Source organism: Nothobranchius furzeri, chromosome 4 (assembly GCF_043380555.1).
Source record: "Nothobranchius furzeri strain GRZ-AD chromosome 4, NfurGRZ-RIMD1, whole genome shotgun sequence".
NCBI classification, from domain to species: Eukaryota; Metazoa; Chordata; class Actinopteri; order Cyprinodontiformes; family Nothobranchiidae; genus Nothobranchius; species Nothobranchius furzeri.
Window position 1 is genome coordinate 84,537,695 of NC_091744.1, and position 23,851 is coordinate 84,561,545.

The 23,851-nt window shown below is 44.4% G+C and overlaps 2 protein-coding genes across 5 annotated transcripts in view; both read right to left on the reverse strand.

Moving 5' to 3' along the window:
- The window catches only part of kiaa1549la (KIAA1549-like a), a 134,346-nt gene extending 116,183 nt beyond the window's left edge, over positions 1-18,163 (reverse strand). For all 3 annotated transcript variants that reach the window (XM_070550536.1, XM_070550537.1, XM_070550535.1), the window contains exon 1: positions 16,926-18,163. In XM_070550536.1, coding sequence (XP_070406637.1) covers positions 16,926-17,160 — 235 coding nt within the window. In that variant the 5' untranslated portion in view covers positions 17,161-18,163. The remainder of the gene's footprint in view (positions 1-16,925) is intronic.
- Positions 18,164-18,335: 172 nt separating this feature from the next.
- Positions 18,336-23,851, reverse strand: part of hipk3a (homeodomain interacting protein kinase 3a) — a 55,907-nt gene continuing 50,391 nt past the window's right edge. For both annotated transcript variants that reach the window (XM_015965244.3, XM_070550538.1), the window contains exons 17-18: positions 22,096-22,253; positions 18,336-21,905 (exon numbers count right to left, since the gene is read on the reverse strand). In XM_015965244.3, coding sequence (XP_015820730.3) covers positions 21,387-21,905; positions 22,096-22,253 — 677 coding nt within the window. In that variant the 3' untranslated portion in view covers positions 18,336-21,386. The remainder of the gene's footprint in view (positions 21,906-22,095; positions 22,254-23,851) is intronic.

The window sequence follows — 23,851 nt, forward strand, 5'->3', positions numbered from 1 at the left end:
CCAGCAGACAGTTCCAGTTTTGTCTCCAAATCATACAAAAAAAATTAAAAAATATGAAACACAACTTTAAATATTTATTGAAAATGCAAGACTTCTGTCAACTGAGGTGACAAAAACTGCAGAATATAAATACGATTATTAGAACAAAAAGATGAAGGTAAAATAAGAACTAGGTGAAACAAAACCTAAAATGTGTCAAAAAGCATTAAAATATTTATTAGTTGCTTCAATTTTAATCAACAAACCCAAACATTCAGGATCCAATAATTACACATGTCAGTATTTGTGAAAAATGCTTATAAAAGGATTGATGTCAAACACATAATTAAACCTATAGGTGGGTATTTCACACACGTGTGATCCCTGTGCTTCACTGACTGCATTATAAAAACATTAAACCTGCATTTTTCAGGTTTCGTCGCTGTTACAGCAGCTCGTGTGCATTTGTGATCCCACATCCGTCCCACCAGCTTGTGTGTTTTCACCTGAATGCAGACAAACTCCCAAAGACAGCGGAACTCATTTCCTTTCAGGACAAACACGTCGGCAAAATCCGGCAAACTGACAGGAAGTTCATTCCCCTAAAAAACACTCTCAAAGTTATAAAACACCCATCCATTATTAAAAAACGTCACCCAGAAAACAACACACACACACACACACACTTCATAAATTATGAATGTACCAGAACTCTGTGTGTGTGTGTGTGTGTGTGTGTGTGTGTGTGTGTGTGTGTGTGTGTGTGTGTGTGTGTGTGTGTGTGTGTGTGTGTGTGTGTTTGTGCACGTGTGTGTGCGTGTTTGTGCGTGTGTGCGTGTGCGTGTGCGTGTTTGTGCGTGTGTGCGTGTGCGTGTGTGTGTGTGCGCGCGCGCGCGCGTGCGTGCGTGCGTGCGTGCGTGCGTGCGTGCGTGCGTGCGTGCGTGTGTGTGTGTGTGTGTGTGTGTGTGTGTGTGTTCTGTAACACATCAAATGTGAGCACTGAGATTTCACTACAGATCTGATTAAGTGAACTCGTCCTCAGATTTAACTGAACTCCGCTGAAGAAACGATGATGGGAGTCTGGTGTTATTAAATAGCGCTCCACTATTTAGTCACCACCCGTTATGTAACCGTCTGGAAGCACAAACAACCACAGGGCAGAGCTTCACATCTTCACCAGGAAACACAGCAAAAGATTTCAGTCGTGAGCATGAAGATCTGGCTCCTTTGCCGCCGATGGCTGGTTCCTGGTGTCTAATCCAGGTTGTTGAGTCCTCACAGCTAGCCTGGGTCTAGAGCAGCTCGTCTGATGATGCACAGGTCTGAATATTTCATGTAGTGTTTTTTCTTCATGGAGTTGGCTGAAAAGGACCAAACCGTGCACACAGGTAGACTTTCATTCACCTCCCGGGATAGAACTCGACAGTTCCTTGAACGCATCGCTGTGACTCGTCCTCTACACAGACTAATGAGGAAAATGGCTTCCTCGGATTGCTCCTGATTGTGGGACATTTAAATGGAGCGATAAGTGAAGCTGCAGGGGGACGAATGCCTCACGTGCTCGTCGAGATCTGCAGCTGCCGCTTAAGATGGTTTAAGAACATCGTTGTGAACTTGTGGTCCAAACAGTCTGAAGGACGTTTTAAACGCATCGAGGAAGCAGAACAATCAGTTTAAATGTAAGACTACTTCACACATTTTCTTATTTCCAGCACAGAAAATTGCAGACATCACCATGGAAACAGGAGAGTATTCTTCACGTCTGTGTGGTAAAATGTCAAATATTTCACCTAAACCAGTCACAACCCTTCCTTACATCAAAGGCATAACAGAAAAAATCATAGCATCAATGAAAAAACAACAAAACCGCACACAACAGCTCGAAACAGACTAGTACCCACAAAAGACAAGATGTCAGCAGGACGTAAGTGTGGAGTCATCTACGAAATCCCATGCAAACTGCAGTAAAACATACATAGGAGGAACCGGACGTCAACTCAACACACGAACAACAGAACACAGAAAAGAGAGCGAGAAGGAAACAAGCAGAAATACTCCTCAGGTTTAGTTTCAGTTAGGGCTGCACAATAAATCGTAAATACCGTAAATCCTCTAATATTAGCCTGTATTTAATTAACTGCCGGGTATCATATTTTGGCCGGTGTCTGTGCTTTCAGAAGAGGAACTGGCAAAAAAACTACATGGAAAATATGTGAAAACGTTTGTTTTAAACCCAAATTGAACAAGTTTACCTAGATCTTAAAAAGCAGCTCAGATGATGAAACTGCAACTATGATTCTGATAACAAGCTAACACATTGAACTAGCTCCTCTAAGATAAGCGGCTAGCTGAGCTTCTGACTGACAGTTTATGTGCAGCAGCAAATCAACTATCCTGATTAACAAGGTTATAAAAGCTCATAAATGAAAAATCACTTTGATGTGTGGAGAACTTTTCCAGGCCCTCTTTAGCAGCTCAGGGTGGGACTGGGAGGAGAGTGCTGTAGCCTTTTAGCTGGAAGCTAACCGGAGCCTGGGGCTAACATCACCACCCGGTGGAACACTAGCGACATGAAGGTGGGTTGGTTCACCGGCATGGGTCGGAGTCAGCCCGGTAAAAATGATCAACGACACCGAGCGGACTCACGTTCACGTTTGAAAGCAGCGCTGATTCCAGAAACCTCAGCACAAAGTGCGTTCGTTGCTCTGAGCAGTGTTGCCAACTGCTTTTGACTGGTGCTCGCTGCAGAACCACAAAGGCGGAGCTGCACCAGAAGGCGGAGCTGCACCAGAATCAGCCCCGCCCATTCCAGAATCAGCCCCGCCCATTCCATCAGAGTCAGTCCAATTCCTTCCAGTTGTCAGACTTGATAGCATTCTGGAACCAAAGAGGGTGTTATAGCTAAAAAAAAATGCAAGATTGAGGACGGAGTTGAGAAGCTAATAGAACAGTTTTTGTAAAGGTTCCATATCATTAAAAATCTAACTTTTGGAACTTTTTACCATGCTATATTGTCATTTCCTCATAAGAAACACACCAAAGCCATTTTTGGCCTCATTCATGCATTTTCCTCCCATCTCAGCTTATATTTGGTCTCCTCCTCCGAAGCGGGTCTGGTCTTGGTTCTCAAATCTGGATATTCTGTGAATTTTCTGACAAATTATTTCTGAAATGACTTCTAGTGAGACACCGCCAATGAACCGTACATCCCATCACCAAGGACACACTGGGTAGCACAATCACATGTAACGCCACATTATTTTTGTTAGATGTGGTGGGGTAGTGGTTATGGAGTCAGGCTGACACGCAATTTTGCGCAGGTTTGCCTCCCAGCAGCGGAAGCATCAGGTAATTTACAACCTCTTTTCTTCATTTCTAGCTACACTTGCCAGTACTATGTTTACAACAATTTACTGGTATACCGTTTAACATATAATGATTAATGTGTTTTTTTATTTATTTATTCGTTTATTGAGCCAGTGTGAGTCCATTTGTGAGCAGAGTTTCAACTAAAATGCTGTTTAGGAACGACCAAATTCACAGAACTTTTAGAGACATAAATAAATTGCTGAAAATAAACATTACAACTAAAATATAAACAAATTAAAAGTTTCAGCTGGCTAAATAGGTTGCTGCCGACCCCACCGAGAATCGAACCAGCATCAGCTGAGGGGAACGCAAAATTTAATTCAGACGATGTTGTCACTGGACTACCAGAACCCATTCGATAGTCTTACATGCTACATGTACATCAGTTTTGTTAGAGCGGCTGTCGGTAGATATTCGCTAGAAGAAACCTTTTCATTTCGAGATATATTCAGGCTTTGTCATGTAGCAAGTTATATTTATCTTGTTTAATTGGAGCATAGAACATAGCATTAAGGACTGTAAACTAGTAACAGCCGTAATTCATGTGGGTCAGGTTAGTTTGCGATAAAGTTGAAAATCAAAAACGGAAGTCAGTGGGCGGGGCTGAGTTTGCGTGAATGGGCGGGGCTGACTCTGGTGCAGCTTCGCCTTTGTGGTTCTGCAGCGAGCACCCTCTCGAAGTTACCCCCAAAAGTCGCTAGATGTCGCCAGATGCCGTCACGTGCTAATTTACATATTGATGACGTCATCACGCCACATTGGCGTTCATTTTCCCCATAGCATCTAAAAGATTATATATATATATATAAAAGATGCTTATTTTGATAAGGAAGCTCTGACTGATATCGCATCCACACGTAGGTTCCAGACGTTACCTTTAGCTCCATCCATTCACAGTAAATAATAGTTAACCAATTTGCCATGTTTGAAATTGTTTGTAAAATAAATTCTTACTTTAGACATTTATATAGAATATTACATCTTCATGGTCATAACAGATAAAATATCAATTTGCCTCCGCTACACTCCAAACTTCTCGGAGTCGACGCTAAAAACAACAAAGGCTGAATCACTTCTGATTCTGCTCTCCACTCGGGTTCAGAAGTTAAAGATCTCGGCCAGAGGCAAAATTCCTTTGAAAGAAACGTGTAAAAAATTATTAAAACCTCAGATGAGAAAGGTTTTTGGATTTTCACGGCTGGAATTTTAAGAAAATCTGATGTTTGTGATTTTCTGAAACTATTTATGACAAAAATCCTTAACAACATGAAAAACTGAGCCCAGTTCATATTTATATAGATGGTAAAGTGTAGTTATACTGAATTTCTGCAATTTTAATGCCGAGTCTGGCTAAAACCTTTAAAACTAACCAACTGTTTAAAGGCTGAAGCCAAAAAAAAATGACAATTTCTGCCTCTTCTGTACAAAAATCATGATTTCCTTCAGCTGGATCAGACTTTTTATGTCTGAGAAGATTTTCTAAGCAGTTGATTTTCATCAAAAGCTCGAAGGATAAAAGTACATAAACAAGAAGACGAGATGGAAGCGTGAGTCCGGCTTTTCAATTCGCGTCTGGTGTCGCTCGCACCAAGACCTCCGGGGTAACGAGGACGGATCGTTTGCCGTGTGTGGACGAGTTCAACACCTCGTGAAAACCACTTGCTGATGGGGTCCGCTCGATTACCCCCCCCCCCCCCCCCCCCTTCCCGACCACCACGAACAGCTGAAACTGTCATGGCTGGTGCTGTTTGGTGAGACTTTCCTGGACGTGTCTCTTCTCAGCTCTAGTTGAGATTTTCTTGAACCTCTCCTCTCTAAAAGCTTGGTTTCCGTTTGCCAAAGCTTGACTTCTCCAACTCTGCAGAACTCTTGAGGATCCTGTTTCTTTTCATCTTTATTTTTTATTTGTTTTTGAAACTCTGCTTTAGCATCACTTTTGTTTCCATGATGTTGTTTATTGGTCGCATTCCTAAAGTTTTTACTAACGTCAAAACAGCTTTTAAAAAAATCTAAAACATTTTTTTTTTAATTTAAGAAGTCTGAACCGATTAAAGACACTTTGGACTCGGTTGTGGTTGGACCCGCTGTCAGCTCATCGAACCCTTCTTCTCTGAAATCGTTGTCACTTTTCCACTGAAACACACATCAGAATAGGCTAAATGCTGCTTTAAAGGTCAGCTCCACTGAGAAACCATTTTAATGATCCATTCTGATTATAACAGTTTTAATGCAGGCTGAAAAAGAAAATAGTCTCCTACACCTATCTCCTGCAGTAGCTTCAGACGACGAAACTCCAGAATTAGAAGATCCTGGCAGATCTACGTCACACTGTCACCAACATTCATGGACTCACCCATCTTGACTCACGACGGGGAGGCCGTTGTTGTTTTAGCGTCCAGGAAACCGCAGAGAACGTCTCAGCTAGTAGACGCTAACCATTAGCATTAGCATCTCCACCACACAGCGGAACTCCTCCAGGCTTGTGTTATTTGTGGAGATAAAACATCAACGTTCCTGAGCAAACAGAGTCAGTGGTAGAGTTGTGTTGCTGTTAGCCAATCAGAGACGAGATGTCCAGATATCCTCCTACTCCTACTCCTACTAGAGACCACTGCAAACACATTTAAAAACTGAGTAAAGTTGACCTTTAAACTGACTGAAACTGAAAGGAAAGGTCATTATCAGTGACTTTCAGCAACATTTCTGCTTTTTTCAGGCTTTCACAAAAGTCCAAATGTAGCTATGGCAACCAAAGAAATGACACAAAAAGATCTTTTTTAGGTTAAATCTGTGTAGGACCTGTAAAGAGCAGGGCTGTGGTTTTCTAGAGGATGAACAAAAGCCAAGAAGCATCTGTTTTTCTCTCATAGGTGATTTTACATAATGCAGAGGGTCATCAGTCAGCACAAGGTAATTAAAATGCTGCACCTTGACAGCTGGAGGCAAGAGTGATGCACACACACACACACACACACACACACACGTGTGTTTTATAGCTGAAATACCTGCGCCGCTACATCCAAAGTGAATGAAAACACCCAGAACTCACCCAGAAACCACGCTGCATGCACAAACAAACAAACGAGCTCTCAGCTGAGAAGTGTTCTCGTGTAGAAATGCTTTGTACATCAAAGCGCTTCTCACCCGAGGCTGCCTGAAACTAGTTAACCTTCCTGGAACACACCGACGAGGAACCGAGCAAACGCTCACGGCCCACACAAGATCCCGTCAAACACACAGTCTGGCTAATTTAGAACATGAAATCAATTTATCCAAAACTGTTTCTGACAGCCTGGATGATTTACAAGAGAGAGACCCCCCCCCCCCCCCCCATGCATAATGTATTTAATGGAGAAGCAGGGGAAATGTTTGCGACAGAAGTCCCTCTTGAAACCATGAACTGCAGAAACAGATCATAAACCTCAGAGAGGAGCAGCCTTGTAACTGAACTCTGTTTGCTTTTGTGTGTGATGCTCGGGGGGGGGGGGGGGGGGCACGACACTGTGAGAGATGCTGAGACTTGCATCAGGAAATAACAGGAGTCACAAATAATGCAGAATTACACCAGAGATCCTCAGCCTGCGTGGTAAAGCTTCTCCGCCTCGTTTCTGCCCGGCAACAGCGAGAGGAGCGGCAAGCGCTGCCAGAAAAGATGCGTAACGTGGCAGCAGGCATCATCACACACACTTCCTGAGACAGAAATCTATCCCAAACAAACAAATGCTGCAGAGACAGCGAAAGGTGTGACTTTAGCTGCTTGGCAATAAATGAACTGTCTTCTCATCACACAAAACGCTGTCAGAGTAATAAGCCTCCTCCCCGAGACCTGCCAGTTTCCAAATATTAGAATAGCCATGATTCTAGTTCAGATCTGTGCGAGCGAAAGCCGAGATTGCTCCTGTTTCTTCTTTGTGGGTGTAAAAAGCTCCAGCAGAGCGTAATCAGACCCGCACAGAGGAGTAGGGGGCAGAGTGCAGCCAAGCAGAGCGATACAAAATGAGCCTCTGCTGCTTTAACGCTGGGAACATGTGCTTGGACGACGCAGCACCTCGCCCCGGCTTTCACCACCTCGGATCCATTCCTGCTCTTAGATGTGTTGCTCCACCTCTAATCACCTGAGCTCCTCGGGCAAAAAGAATCAAATGAATCAGAGCAGAGGAGCTGCTGTGTGATGATGCAACGCGGTACAGCTGAGGTCTGAACACAAGCAGCTGCCTTATATTAAACGTTTTCTCCTTCAGGCATCACAGAGACAGCGGTCCTTGTCCTGTAGTCCGATTTAAACTCCATCAGCTTCTGCTTATCTCAATAAAATGTCCGTTCCTCACACCTGGTGACTATAAACAAGCTCGTTTCACCTCATGACCTCAACAATTACCTCTTCGTTTACATCGTTAGACCTAAAGGCTAGGGGCACAGTTTCTGTTATTGTGGGGATCTGAGAAAACCTTCTAAAGGGGTGCAATCAAAGCTAGAAATACAAACATCTACACACACCAACCTTCTCTAAGGTCAAACACTAATTTATGACTTTCTATTGGAATAATTAGGGAAAAAAATGCAGCGGTTTTGTTGTAAAAATGACATGAAAAGTGTAACGAGAGCTAAGATGACCAGAAATGTTAAAGCCACTGTCGGTGACTCATTGGGGTCACCATGGTTACCACGATCCTGTGAGAAATAACAGACAGAGAGGAACAAAGACCTAAAATCAGGCCAAGATAACAGATGCTGTTTAAAAGCTAACGCACCAAACACCTTTAAAGGGTCTGGTTACACTTTAATGGTGTTTTTATGGATTTTCTGTTTTATTTAAGATGTGACAAGTTAAAAATAGAATTGAATAGAATATTAATCCCACAGTGGAGAAATTCACTTGTTACAGCAGCACTAGCACTTAACTCATTCACTGCTATTGATGACTAAAGTCGTCATTTGCATTTTTTTACCGTGTGGGCGTCGGACGAGCCCCCACACCGTGAGAAAAACACCCCAGCTCTAAAGCCGATCGTCATCCGCGTACGTCACACGTCACGTGACCAGGAAGCAGAACATCCGTGTGTTAGGAGACTATTTTGGGCCGCTGCTGTAAAAAAAAATGTGAGGCGCGAACCGGAAAAGCTTCTGATCACAATTCAACAACGGATTACGAAAGAACGGATAACGCTCAAAACGCGCGGATTCTTCCTGATGTAAGAGGTGAGTCTCCGCTTTGTTTTGGTTGTTTTGGCGTCGACATCATCCTAGCGCGCAACGTTCTGTCACTCTTAAAAAACAGTAAAAACGGTGAGAAACGCTGGCAGCGAATGAGTTAATAGAATAATTTATAGAAAAATAATAACAAAGGTACGTGTATATTTACACATAGACAATAAGCTGTTATTGTAACCTTCAACCACTAAAAACCACTAATAAAAAGAAAAACTTAGGTTCCAGAACGATGCAGCATAGGGACACAGAAATACCTAAATCTGGTGTTGCACGAGTATTGAACACATACTGAGTATTGCATTGATGTTATTGTGTACCAGGATAATGCCAGTACCAGTTAAAATGTTCCTGAGATGGAAGAAGGAAGAGCGAACAAGAGAACTGACATGAGAATCCAGGGTGAGAGCTGGGTCAAAGGTCACACCAAGGTTCCTGACAGAAGGTTTGGTGTGAGAAGCAAGCTGACCAAGAGAGTCTCTGACTTTGGGAACCAGCTTGTCTGGGGCACAGAAGAGGATCTCAGTCTTATCTTCATTCAGCTGTAGAAAGCTCCCACCATCCAGGTGTTGATAGAGTCTAAGCAGGTGTGTAACAGCTGCAGCTTAGACATCTCATGGGGCTTAAAGGAGATGTACAGTTGGATGTCATCTGCATAAAGATGGTAGGAGATTCCTTTGAAGGAGCTCAGGATGTGCTGAAGAGGAAGCAGATAGAGGAGGAAGAGCAGAGGCCCCAGCCCAATTTAGAGCATTTATTATGCAGATGTTACAAGTTACATAAAAATACTTTTAAAGTCAATTCTGCGACAACACCAAGCTACTTGAGGTTGTGTCTGGCTTTAAATCAGCTTTACTAAGAGCAAATATCGGCCGATGCCGATGTATAAAAACGGTAAATATCATCCGATATATCGGTCTACCCCTAGTAGCGGCGTTTTTGTTAGGAAAACTCATTCATACAGCCCACCTGGGTACATTAGTGCAGGGAAAACTATTAAATACACCTGAAAACAACTCTTACCTTTAGTTTACCTCCTCGCATTATTAGGGGAACACCTTTTTATGTTTTGATGCTATGATGTCATTTCCTGTTTACTATTACTGAACATTGTGGGTGACGGTGGCACAGGAGTTAAGCGCTCGCCCCGTAATCAGAAGGTTGCAGGTTCGAGTCCCGCTCAGTCTGTCGCTGTTGTTGTGTCCTTGGGCAAGACACTTAACCCACGTTGCCTGCTGGTGGTGGTCGGAGGGACCGGTGGCGCCAGCGCTTGGCAGCCTCGCCTCCGTCAGTGCGCCCCAGGACAGCTGTGGCTACATCGTAGCTCATCCCCACCAGTGTGTGAATGTGTGTGTGAATGAGTGAATGATTGTGTTGTAAAGCGCCTTGGGGGGTTCCAGGGCTCTAGAAGGCGCTATATCATATACAGGCCATTTACCATTTACAATTGTACAGGTTTGTTTACTTTATAAACACTGAGAGACACAATTTCAAACTGTCAGGGTTCATTTAGGTACTTTCCATTATTATTGTTAGTAAAAAAAATTATAAATAAAGTTTTTTGATCCAAAGTATAAAATGTGAATTGAGTTGAAAATGATTGCATCAGAAGAAAATATAAATACTTTAGTCGACTAAAATGTGACTAAAGTTAAAAAGATGTCTACTGAATAAACTAAACGCTGCTTCTATCTGAGCCGTGAGGAGAAAATGAAACAGCATATTTTCTATGACCTATTCATTATAAACAAGCAAGAGGGTTTACGTTTTATCCCTTTAAGCGCCAAAGACGCAGAATTGCGACAAGCAGCAATGTTGGATTTAATAAGCCACAGCAGCAGAAATGAGCCCTCATGCAGTTAATACGTTACACTGCAAGGTGGCAGACACCTGTAACTTCAATCCAAGCAGCATTTGTGGGTGTGTTACTATTCAAACTTTTCGAGTATTTAGAACTTGAAGCCCCGCCCACCAGTCGCAGAGTCGCGGCGGTTGTCAGAGCAGTGGTAACGGAAAAAACACAATGCCGAGAGGAATGTACAGTGCTGACGAAGCTCTTCGTCTAGTACTGACAGATTCGGATTCAGAGGAAGAATATTTCCTGTCCGAGGATGATCTGCCGTCTTCTAGCGAGACGGAAAGCGTGGCTTCAGCGTGCAGCAACAACAGGGAGTCCGTCAGCGACGACACGGTTACACAAGCAGCCCATCCAGCCCTTACCTTGTCCGATGTTCCGCGTCGGGCAAAGAGACGTGGCGTATCTATCTATTTATCTATATATATATATATATATATATATATATATATATATACATGATGAAGAACTTAGGACACCCTGTGATCGTCTCTGGTCTACATGCCAATGTTAACCAGGACGATTATCCTTCTAGAAGAAAAAGAGACTAAAACTGTTGTTGTGGCTAAATCACAAGAGCCTAAGAAGTGATTATGATGGAGAGGGAATATTTTTATAACTGACTAACAAGAAAACGCAATCTGAAAACCTTTTACTCGTCACACTGCTGCCCATGAATGCGAGCTAGTGCCACCGTCTGGGACGTAGGAAACCTTTTAGCTCTCTTGCAGCGATGCTGTACTTTAGTCTCCGGCATTAGGTCACACGACCGCCGTCGTGATGCTTCTTACGCTTTGACATAAGATAGATTGAGCAGAAGCAAACTCTGGCTTTTGGACTGAATTTCTGAAATGTCATTACTTGAGTGCTGAAGAAGTAGCCGCTCGCTTCCACTCATTTGATTTGTCAGGGATCCCAAACCGATGGACAGAGCGCCGGTTTGTGTGTGAGGAGCCGAGCGGATGACATCAGAAAGAGCAGGTTGTCGCAGAGCAAGCGTTCTCATCAGTCAGCCATCGTCAGCGTTTCCAGCTGACAGCCTGACTGAGTTAGACACAGTGTTAGAGCTCTGCGGCGCTTCTGAATTCAACGCAGTTGTGAGTAAAAAGCTGCTTAAAGAACTCCGTTCTGCTTTGAAACAACTTCTAGTTTACTCTTGTTTAGTTAGTTTTGTTAAAGGAGAGCTAGGAGGTGATTTTCTTGGAGTTCAAGCAAGCTGCTCTTTGAAAACACAGTCAAAGGTCAAAGGTCCAACCAGTGTGGCAAACGGCCTCCGACAGTAAGCAGCTGAAGCTGACGTAACTAGACGTCGCCAGATGATGATGCACCTTCATTTGATGACATCATCATGTCACGACACTGCTAAAAAACAATTAGTGGGTGGGATCGATTGAGAAAGGTTTATGATCGGTCAGTCGATGTAACGTCATGACGCCGCATCCACGTGCGCAGAGCATTCCCTTTCCAAGCATTTGGAAGGACGGGACGGGGCGACGGTGGCAAAGGAGTTAAGTGCTCGCCCCGTAATCTGAAGGTTGCAGGTTCGAGTCCCGCTCAGTCTGTTGCTGTCGTTGTGTCCTTGGGCAAGACACTGAACCCCCTTGCCTGCTGGTGGTGGTCGGAGGGACCGGTGGCGCCTGTGCTCGGCAGCCTCGCCTCTGTCAGTGCGCCCCAGGGCAGCTGTGGCTACATCGTAGCTCATCCCTACCAGTGTGTGAATGTGTGTGTGAATGGGTGAATGACTGATTGTGTTGTAAAGCACCTTGAGGGGTTCCAGGACTCTAGAAGGCGCTATATCAAATACAGGCACTTAACTCCTATGCCACCATCACCCGCAATGGAACAATCGGTCCAGTACACTAGCTAGCCCGGCTCTGGCTTCGCTTCCTGTTCAGCTGCTCTGAGCCGAGAACGTTCGGTTCCTGCAGATAGAGGAGTATGAGCCTAGGGGGCAAAGAAGGTCAGAGGAGCGGTTAGATGGATGGATGGAGGATCCAATCATTAAGAACGGGACATTCACAATGATTGGATGAGATTTAAAATGATCATTTTATAAAAATCATTACATTTATTGGTTTTATGTGAAGAGGACGTCTCCTCGTGCACCTTTAAGCATTGTTGAACCACGGGTAACACCCGTAGCCCCGTGCACTAACATAAGACAGGAGTGATTATGTAAATGTGAGGCACAAGCATTAAACATTTTTCACTTTTTACTCCGACTGTACTCACCCAACAGTCCCAACTACTCACCCCCCCCCCCCACCCCCCACCCCCACCCCCGCCACCGCCACCACCACATTCTCCAGGGGACCTCCTGCTCCACTTCTCTGAAACTTTCTCGCTACTTTTGGATCATCTTACTTACAGATAAACCAACAAAGAAATCCGCCTAACTATTGGCAGACAAAGAGAGCTAAAGGAACGTCTCATCTGCTGCACAAGAAACTTTTGAGAAGGGATGGGGAACTTTTAATCGGATTGTGGGACTCTCAGAGCTCTGATCTTCAGCCAGTTCATCCTCTCGGAGAAACCACGGGAGACAGAGAGAAGCCGAGGCTGCGGCGGCGTCTAATCGGAACCATCGATCATTGTGATCGATGACAGCGGATCAACAACAGGATTTATGGATAACTCTGGGAAAAGACCTGTCTCGAATCGATCCTTCCCACATGATCCGGTTGAGATGATTTACTAGATTCATCCACTAGGATAAAAAAACATCTTGAGCTTCCCTTATGTTCATAATCATTAGCGTTTATAATAATTGTGTGATTTGTTTTTCTACCTAAATAAATGAGAAGATATGAGGCGGCGTCATTAGGATCTCAAAAACAATGAAAAATTTCAGTGGTATTAATATTTCTCACCATCATTTCTTTAACTTGATGCTCTGAAAAAGATATGAAATAGGGATGGGTACCTTTGACATTTGAATCGATTCGGTACTAATTCCCGGTACCTACGAATCGATACCGGTACTTAACGGTACCAATTTTAGATACTTTTGAGTGTTTAATATTTTAATTCTCTTTTATAATTAAATATATATTTTTCTCAATATATAACCATATTTGATAAATATCATGATAAATAACATTCAACTGTTTGTATTTTAACACCGTCCTTGTAGTTTTATAAGCTGATAATTAAACTGAAGCAAACATCTTTACTGTGAACTAAATTTACTGTGTATCTTCATTCCTTTTGCCGTCCTTTTTCTTTTGATTTTTTCCTACTGGGAAGTTAGAATTTCCGAGGAGAAAGCGAACACACCATTAGCTGATAACAACGGTGGCAATGGAAGCTAACGTATCAAGCTAACGTCATCTTAAACAGTTTATTTAGCTGCTGGAGCAGATTAAAACGATGATGCCTCACACTTAGATCGTCACTGGTTTCGTCTTCACCCAATCACCCGTCGCATTTAGTAAAGTGAAGCCAAACTTTAGAGCGCGTTCATGTTCTTCTAGTCGGAGATTCGGAGTTCCGAGGAGAAAGCGAACGCACCATTAGCGGAACGAAAGCTAACATATCAAGCTAACGTTATCTTAAACATTTTATTTACCTACCGGAGCAGATTAAGATGAGGATGTCTCACTTAGATCGTTGTCGCTGGTTTCATCATCACCCAGTTACCCATCACATTCAGTGAAGTGGACCCAAGCTTTAGCGTGCGTTCTTTCTACCATGCTGCTGTTTACAACTCGCTCGCAGCGACAGACGACATAACGCTCTTGCGCATGTGCAACTGTCTAGGCAAGTTCTAGTTATGAAGGACGGGTACCGAAACGAGGCACCGTTTCAAATGACGTGAATCGGTGCTCAGTCGGTACTATGGAATTCGGTCGGTACCTTAAAAAGTACCGAATTCTGTACCCATCGCTAATGTGAAATATTGAAAGGATGCTTGTTTAAATCAAACTCTTATACTAAATAATGAACCTTTTATTATAAGTGCTCGCCCCGTAATCGGAAGGTTGCAGGTTCGAGCCCCGCTCAGTCTGTTGCTGTTGTTGTGTCCTTGGGCAAGACACTTAACCCCCCTTGCCTGGTGGTGGTGGTCGGAGGGACCGGGGCGCCTCCGTCAGCGCGCCCCAGGGCAGCTGTAGCTACATCGTTGCTCATCCCCACCAGCGTGTGAATGGGTGAATGACTGGCTGTGTTGTAAAGCACCTTGGAGGGTTCCAGGACTCTAGAAGGCGATTTACAAATACAGGCCGTTCACCATTTAAACCAGCTGCTGCAGAACAATCCTCATCACCGCACGTTCAAATCGTACGATTATATTTTACAACAGTTTCAACTACATTTCATGTCATAAATAAAAATTAAAGTGCGACTTTGAAATTAACGGGCTTCGGTTTTACAAAAAGGAAGATGTTTATGGTTCATAAAACCAGTGGCGGCGCTAGGGGGCGCTATAGCTACCCCGGATTAGTCATTGCACCCCCAAATAAATATTAGATTTTAGGTTTTTTTACAATTTAATTTTAATTTAATGTGTGGATGTGATCATATTTAACGTACAAAACAAAAATAATCAGCGCCAGCAACGGCCTCAGATTTGTTAAAAAGTTAGGCTTAGTTCCGGGAGCTTGAGATGCCGCTGCATGATTGTGCGCCGCCATCTTTTTTTTTTTTTGGTGGATAATTCCAGAAATTCATGGTAAACACTACACGTTGTACCTTTAATGTCACTTGCATAGAACATTTTAACTCTGATTTTGAATTTAAATGTCCTGCAAACCCTCTGAAATTCTACCAGAGCGTGTTTTACTCCACTGACCTGCAGAGGGACGGATTTACAGCATCGAGTGACTCTGATGAACGAAAAACGAGATGTTTAGCAACAGGAAGCAGAAGGTCTGAGTTCACAGCAGCACCCCCAGCTGATGCTAATCATTAGGGCGAACACCCTAACTCGGCACTTAGGGTGTTATTTCAATCCCTGATGGACAGAAACACAGTGAGAAGCTGCAGATCTGTTCCCATGGCAACGCCAACTATAATACATATCAGCTAATAAGGAATAAAAAAGAGCTCCAGCTCGCTGAATACATGCAGAACTTGGCTTTGATTACTCGTCTCAGCTCTACCATGATTCTGATGGAGACAGCACCGAGTTAAACATCAGGAATAATCAGAACGCTCCATCTCTCCTTTATTCCTCGGATGATCTCTTCGCTGGAGATGCAGCTGCTTCTATTTGATCTGTGTGAATGAAGATCTCTGCAGCTCGGTTTAGAAAAACGCCTCCAAACAAACACACAGTATGTTCCTGAAGATGACACACATCCGGCTCCTAAATCCTCTTTGGAGAAAATACAACTGGAAGGTTTTTAGTGGATGTTTATGTAACCAGGTGAAAGACAGCAAAAGCACATCCATTCACAGCCGAGAACTCAAATGAACTCTTTATCTCCAAAATAAATTCTCTTTTGTGGTCGAACTAATGCATTTAATTCCTCTGACTGCAGAATGACACCTGCAGCAGGAAGAAAAGGTGCTTCATTATATCTGACAGGGGCGTGTCCAGGGAGTGGCCTGGGGTAGCACATGCCACCCTTGGAATGTGATTGGCCACCCGCAGGTGCCACCACACTAATTTACCTTTAAATAGGCTTTTCATTGTCCACAAAAGGCTTGGGGGTAAAACAAAAAAAGCATAAGCATTGGTGCCACCCATGCACAAAGTTGTGCCTCACCTGGGCCACCCCATTTTAAAAGATCTGGACACGCCACTGATATCTGATTTCACAAGTAAAAATAACACTTAATGTTCTGTTAACAGCTGATTTATTTATTAAGAACTCCTCTCAACAAATGAGGTTCAGCTCATTCTATTTTTCTGTTTTGTGGGATTATTTTAGTAAATCTTTGAAATTGCTATAAATACAAAATCCAGTGTTAATAAAAGATGGGGCCATTTTAGCCCATTGGGGCAGAGTGCGTCATTATAGATGTTTTTTCTCTTAATCTGGAAACGATGCCTCAGAAATCTAAACTGAAAATGAAAGCGCGTCTCAGACACTCCGTGTGTCTGAAAAGGCAAAACAAAGACTGACGGTATGAACGCAGCCTGCGGATCCTGGCGGAGGTTGCTGACCTTGGGGTTCAGCTCTTCCTTAATTATTTAAAAGTTTGCGCTTCAAACGCACAGAAACGGGCGCAGTGAGCGGGTTTTGTTTTGGGGTTGCGCTCCGTCGGTGGGGAAGGCCTACGCGAGACTGTTTTTATAAATAAAAGAACCTGTTTGGTATTCTAAATAAATATCTGCACAACAACAAAAGCCTCCATGAAGCACAAAAACAGCTCCAAACGCATCCGTGACGCCACTGGAGCGCACAGCGGCTCGTGCGCTCAAAACACATTTTCCACACATTTCATTCTCTTGTTTAGGTTATTATGAACAACTAAACTGGACCGGGTTCGCAGGTCGTTTGTTTGCATTTAAATGCTTCAAGGAAAACGGCCTCATTCTGTCTGAAAAGTGGAAGCGCCGGGGTCTTACCTTCAGCAGCCTCGCAGCTCTGCATCATCAAGATCAGCACCGCGCTGATGCTCACAAACACCCGGGCCAGCATGCCGTTCGGAACCCGCAACCTGCTCCCGTTCCTGGGCGAGCGGACGGACACATCGCCCGCGTTCAGGACCCGTGCCACCCGGAAACAACAGTCTTGTGTTCTGCCAGTCCCTCGCCAGGCCCCGGGGCCACTGCTGGAGAGGAGCGCATGTTTGGGAGCCATTGGTCAACCAGTTAGTCCTGGATGGAGAACACCTAACGGAGCTGCTGCGGTGAACGGCGTCCGGTTCGGACGAGCAGGGCTCCGGTCTCCATGAGCCTCCCGGAAGCGGCGGGGCTCCACGCGGAGACGAATTGGTCTCCTTTCCGCGTCTCTCTGCTCGCTCCTGCGTCTCCGCGCTCTGCGTGAAGTCTGAGGTCTGTTACCGCAAGGCGCGCGCTGAACGATGCGTCAAGCTCAGCAGCAAACCGGATAGGTCCCGGAGGCGCTTTCAAAATAAAAGTCTCCAGTTATTGGCAGATAAAGCAGAGAGCAAGTTAAGAATATTTCAGGATTGGATAACCACGCTCAGTTGATGTATGTCACTCGTTTACTTTTATTCGTCATTCTCCATTCATAACGTGCTACTTGTTTTAAAAATCAGGCAAGTCCTGATTTGTCTGGTTGGTTTTAAGGACTCGCTGTCGTCATAGAGCTGAGACGAGGCTGTCCCATGATTCCACAAGAAAAGCTTTTAGTTCGTTTAATCGCCTCAACGTTTAATTAAAGAACCGGAAGTCTGTAGGGAGTAAGTAAATGAACAGACGGTTCAACGGGCAGTTGGTGCCACCTGCTGGTAGCTGCTGGTTACTGCAACCGCTCTTTCTGTTTTTATTCTCAGCCGAACTTAAATCTGAACCTCATTTCTGCTCGTTTGACATTTCTATTAGTTTTAACCCTCCAGATATGAAAAGGCTTTGAGGACTATATATGTTTTTACTGTTTCAGCTCAGCTGTTTTTATATTAATATAAGTTATCTAGGACACATTTTTATTTTGTCTTTTTTGCCATCAAATTTGTAATTGCAATTATTACAGTTGGTTGGAGACTTTCTTGTTTTTTATGTAAAATCTTCAGTCACAGCAGCACGTTTTATGATGAAAAACGTGTGTGAAGGGAATGGAGGAAAGGCCTCGCTCAATGAAGGTAAAATCTTACTTTAAACGAGGCTGTAACTCGTCTGTTCTTCAGCTTAAAGATGAAATCTTTCTTCTTTGCTCACCAAATCCCATCTCAAACACTCATAGGTTTTAAAACGGACAAAAGATGCTCCGCAGATCTTCATGAACACAGATGTCTTTGTGAAGTTACACTGCTTCAAAATAAAAGTCACCATCTAAAAGAAGACAACAGCGAATGAAGCAAAAGATTTTTTTTTATTCAAAGTGAATCTCAACAACGTACACAATAAATTCATAATTTGACACTCACCAATAAGAGTCACCAAGAAGGAACCCGCTTTTCGTGACAAAGTACATCAGGCTTGGTCACACTGAAACTCACTGAGAACTAGACGGGAGGGGCTGCAAACTGGTAAGACGCGCGTCGTTACATCCCAACGAGCATTCCCAGTCATCGTATTGTTGTATATTGCACAGTGCAGTTGCTACAAGTCACACTAGTGTAGCACTTAAAGATTAAACTAAACAAATCAAAGAAAAAAACCATAAAGCCACACAAACCTACATATTTAGAACAGTAACATTTTTATTCAGCCATCATGAGTAAATGCAAATAATTAGTCATGTTAAAAAAATCACTTTTGGATTCCTGCTCACTAACCAAGCGAGATGTTTGGTGAATTTGATCTGCTGGTGCCAATAAAAGCAGGTTTGGAGGGAGTAGACCCAAAGAGATCAACGCGGCTGGCGTTTTACAATAATCGGAACTATTTAAGCCTGTTTAGTTGCTTAAGGCTCGTTATGGGTCGGGAACCGCGTGAACCCCCTCCGTCGTCTTTTGTGCCGACCGTCGGCATGAAGCTGCAGCGGCGTGAGTCATCTACCCGCCACGGTGGGACGTAGCCCTCGCCGACGCAAAGAACCAACATGAGCGGGATCGACCGAGAAGCCGCGACACAAACGGAATCTCAGGCTGCACGCCGAGAAAAACAGTGAATCCACTTAATAAGCATCAAAACAGTAGCACAACAACAACGAAACCATCACAAACTAACGCTAAATCCGATCAGGCTGGGACCACTTTGGAGCCACGAGTGACGGATAAAGCATTTCGAAGGCTGAAACATCTACCAATGGTAATAGCTGCATCCAAGAACGATCAACATCCCCATCACAGGACGAGCCCAAACGCCGCAGAGCCGCAACAAGACAGCCAACATGTCGTCTGCAAACCTAAACCGGACGACTCGACGTCCGCCAATACATTCACGGTGTGAAGTAAAGCTTTGCATTTCAGGCCTCGTGTTTTCACTACTGCGCCGCGTCCTTGGTGAATAAAACGTTCCCTGACATTTTTTTCTTAGGATTCTGTTTTTTAAAAATCAAGCTGTTTACAGAACTCACCTGGGGCTAACTAGCTTTAGGGACCCGGTTCTACCCTCCAGACGGAACTAGTCTAAGAAACTTCCAACAGCTTTGATATGGAGACGTCTTCTGTCAGCCGCCGGTAGGAGAAAGGCACTAGTCGTACAGTACGGAGTCGCAAATACGGTCCTAGAACGGAAATAAAACCACGCCATCCAAAGTAAAACATTAATACATCACACTGGTTACAGAATCAAAGCGGGACCCCAGCCTACGTTTGAAATACTGATGCTAAATACACACACACACACACACACACACACACACACACACACACACCAAAAACGCAACAGAACAAAAAAAATAAACAGATAACTTCCAATACAGCAGTTTACAATCACTTCAAAACAAAATAAGCCAATATACAGGAGGCACTAGCATAAAGGAGTAGCGTCCAATATACTCTGATCCAAGTTAAGCCCACCTACATCGTCTCTAGTTGTCCAAACTACGATACAGAGGAGAGAAAACGCAGGCGAGAAAGAGATTAATCCTCTAAATTCACAGCTACCAAGTGGCAGATAATCAGTACATAGCAGCTTATTATCTATACATTCCAAACAACTTAGCAAACAAAAGCTCCAAATAATAATAATAATAATAATAATAATAATAATAATAATAAAGCCTCAACCTCAAATTTCAAAAAGCAAGATCTCACAACATATTAAAAAAAAACGCTGGAGGTGAAGGAAATAACATCGACCGTGCTTCGGAAATGATTAACATCGAGTCTTTGGTGCTGATTGGAGTGAAACGTCCGCGGGGGTGACGGCTGAAGGAACAGGTCCACTAAAACACACACACGCACGCACGCACGCACGCACGCACACACACGCACACACACACACCAGAGGCTATGCTTCCACCCTGAAGGAATGTATAAAACAGGCTTCAACACACAACTCTAATACTCCAAAACCCCAGCAGTGATACTGTTGACCTCAAACACTGAGAAGCATCTTAAAGTACATACATAGAATCTTTAGGTGTTTAATCTAGGCCCCCCCCCACCCCCAAAAAAAAATAGCTAAAAATACGCAAACGGGCCCTAAACACGAGACGATAAAACACAGCAACCCAGAGTATCTAGATTGTATTGCAGTTACAGTAAACAGTGACAATACTGTTATGAAGTATAAGTACTATCGTGAATAGAAATCGATTATCAAAATATCAAATCACTCTTTATGTACATTACATTTCAGTCAAAGCCCTATATGTGCAGCCCCATACTCTGAGTTAGAAAGCAGACTGAAGTCCAACGATGGTGAAATACCACCCCCCACACACACACACGTGTGTGTTCCCCTCGTTAAGAAGCCCACCTCGTTAGTGAAGTGCTGCAAGCCCGTTCAGACGTACGATCTGTGTGCTCCTGAAGTAACGCCGTACGCTCGGGTTTAAGGCACTAGGAGAAAGCAGAATCAAAGACGGGAGCGTCTGATCCAATCAGCAGCGATGGCTGAACGACCGGATCGGAGCGGCTGCTGCAAGGCACCGTCTCTCTCTTTATACCTGACGACAAGAGTTGATTGATTATTTCTTATTAACTCATTGACTCTGAACTCTGCAGCTTCCTCCGCTGGCTGACCTGATTTAGGGGGAGGAGTTTAGAGCGGAAGCTGCTCTGAAAATCAAACATGATTACAGACGCTTTGATTTCTGTCCTTAAAACATGATCAGTAAAATAATAAAATCCATCCACAGTAAAAAAAAAAAAAAACATTATTCATCTGTTCTTCATCACAGGAGCTGCTGGTGAGCTCGGCTGGTGGGTCGGCCCGCCCAGGTCCAAGCGCCGCTCCACTTCCCCTTCGGCCTCCTCGTCAGGAGGTGCTGCTGCGTCTCCTTCCTGCTCCTCAGATGTAGGAAAACTGGTGGCTGAGCTTCGTGGGGCTCAGAGGGAAGCCAGTGAAGGCGGCTGGGGAGGCCAGGTACGGGTGAGGAGGGGGCGGGGGGAGAAAGGGAGGCTTGAACTGGTGCGGGTGGTAGCCAGGGTTGATGGTAGGGGAAGGGAGGAGCCTGTGTGGAGCGGCGGGGTGCCCTGGGTGGTGGGGATGGGTGCCGATGCCCAGGGTCATCTGGTGGACTAAAGCGCAGCCGTGATGGTGGGAGAGCCCAAAGCCGTGCTGGAGGAGGGGGGGAGGAGGGGGGCGAGAAGGCAGGATGGGGTGGTGGGCGGCAGTGAGGGGGCCGCTGGCGGGGTACGACAGCAGGGTGTGTGTGTGCGGGGCGGCTGAAGAGTGTGTTGGGCTGCTGTGGTGCAGGTGTGTGAAGGTGTGTGTGTGGACAGTAGGCGGGATGAAGGCGTGCGGTCGCAGAGGCCCATAGTTGCCATTCCACTCCTTGTTGCTGTGGTTTGAAGCGTACGGCTGCACCTGGTGGAGATAAACGACGAGACGTTTACCCGCCAGCTCCGAACAGCCGACAGCAGATTACTTCTAACGCCACCGAGTCAGAACCGAGGCAGCGAGGCACCAAGTCTCTTTTAAACAGATGGAAACGCCGCTACGGCGACCCGATGCAGCCAAATTAAGATTTTCTACCGTTAACCTCCAGTGATCTCACCTGACCGTAGCCCAAAAGGGGGTGCTGCTGCTGCCCCGTCACCGTTTGCTGCCAGGACAAGATGGGGGCGGATGGGAGGAGGGGGGGGATGGAGGAGGCAGTGCTCTGCTGTCCTATGAGGCCGCAGCGCCCTCTGGACCGGGACCAGGACTCTGACGCTGAGGCAGACAGGAAACAAAAACCAGTTAAAACCGACTGCAGACCTGAATAAACACTTCCAACTAAAGTCCACACCAAAGGAAAAGCATCCCATTCAAATACACAAAATCAGACGCAGCTTTTAAAAATCTGCAGTTCAAACGGAACAAGTTCTGCTTCAGCGGGTTTCAAAGCTACAATGGCTAACCTGCACAAGCTAGCATAAACGTGTTTATGCCTCTTAAAGGGACTTTATGGAATTTTGAATTTTTATGCTCGTGATTGCCCCCTCAGGCCAAAAGCGTAACGGCAGCTTCAATAGTAGGCTCGTGTACGAGGCGCGCATGCTGTACGTGCACACTCCTTAACGAAAATAACAGCTGACAGTCCCTTGTGTGTGTGTGTGTGTGTGTGTGTGTGGCCTGGAGGACAGAGGACAGGAGAACGCGCAGCTAATTATTTAAATAATGTGGTTCTGTACCTTTCTCTTCAGCACAGCCGACAAAGGTTTATGATGGGTCAGTCCTCCTGCATGCTCAGATCATTCCCTTCCCTTGCTTGAAAAATTGTTCCAAAATGAAAGTTGAACCCACATCTTTTTTATCTGTGAATTCAATGCCGTTCGGCGAGTCTCAAATACAAATTTGGGCATCTTACTGTAAAAAAATACCATTAATGTAAAAATAAACTCTAAATAAACTATGTTCACATCCAGAATCGAATCCAGGTCTTCTGCATGAGAGTCAGACATCTTACAAGGTGAGCTACACTCTAGTAACATTCACAGTATCTGTAGCTGTTATATCCTTGATGACAGCTGAAACAACGTCAAACCAAAGAACGGTTGGGAGTGAAAATGGCTATTTTGTTGCTAATTAGCAGGAAATATCTAGAAGAAAGTTCTACAGAAAGTAGCTAAGGGTCCTCAGAAATGTAGCTAGCTTTGTCACTAGGCGTTAGGAACAGCGACAAAGTGGCACTGCCTCTCTCTCTGCTGCTAAAGCTACGGATAGCAAATGCTACGGGCGATGCCTGAGCGTGAACGCGCATGAAGCAGCCTGCTCGACCCGAGCATCTCTCTTTTTCTGTGATTTTACAGAAAAACAGGCAATCACAGTAAAAATGCCAGGGCTCATTCTACAGGGCCAGGGCATTGCAGGAGAATGTATGAAGAAGACATTTATTATTTCTATACATGTTTTGGCTGTCAGACTTCCATAATGTCCCTTTAACATTCTAACAGAGTGGCTATAATAAAAAATAAATAATAATAATTATTATTATAATATATCATCATACATTTCTCCCTGAATCACATACTTGGATCTTGAAAACCACCGCAAAGTCAACAGTTTTAAATCTTTTGAAAGTCAAAGAGATTTGTGGCACTCAGAAAGGATCGTGTAAAAATAAAGTTGGTCCCGAGACGCTGATCTGTATCAGTTTTAGAACTGGTGGGAGGAGCAGAAGAGTAAAACTGATCTCACATCAGCGCCCTCGGAGAGAGAACCAGCAGAGACAAATAAAAAGCAGATTCAAAACCAAATAACATGCATCCACTTTCCCTCCACAAGAGAAAAACAACATCTTCATGTTGAAATTATCATTTTTTTCTCTT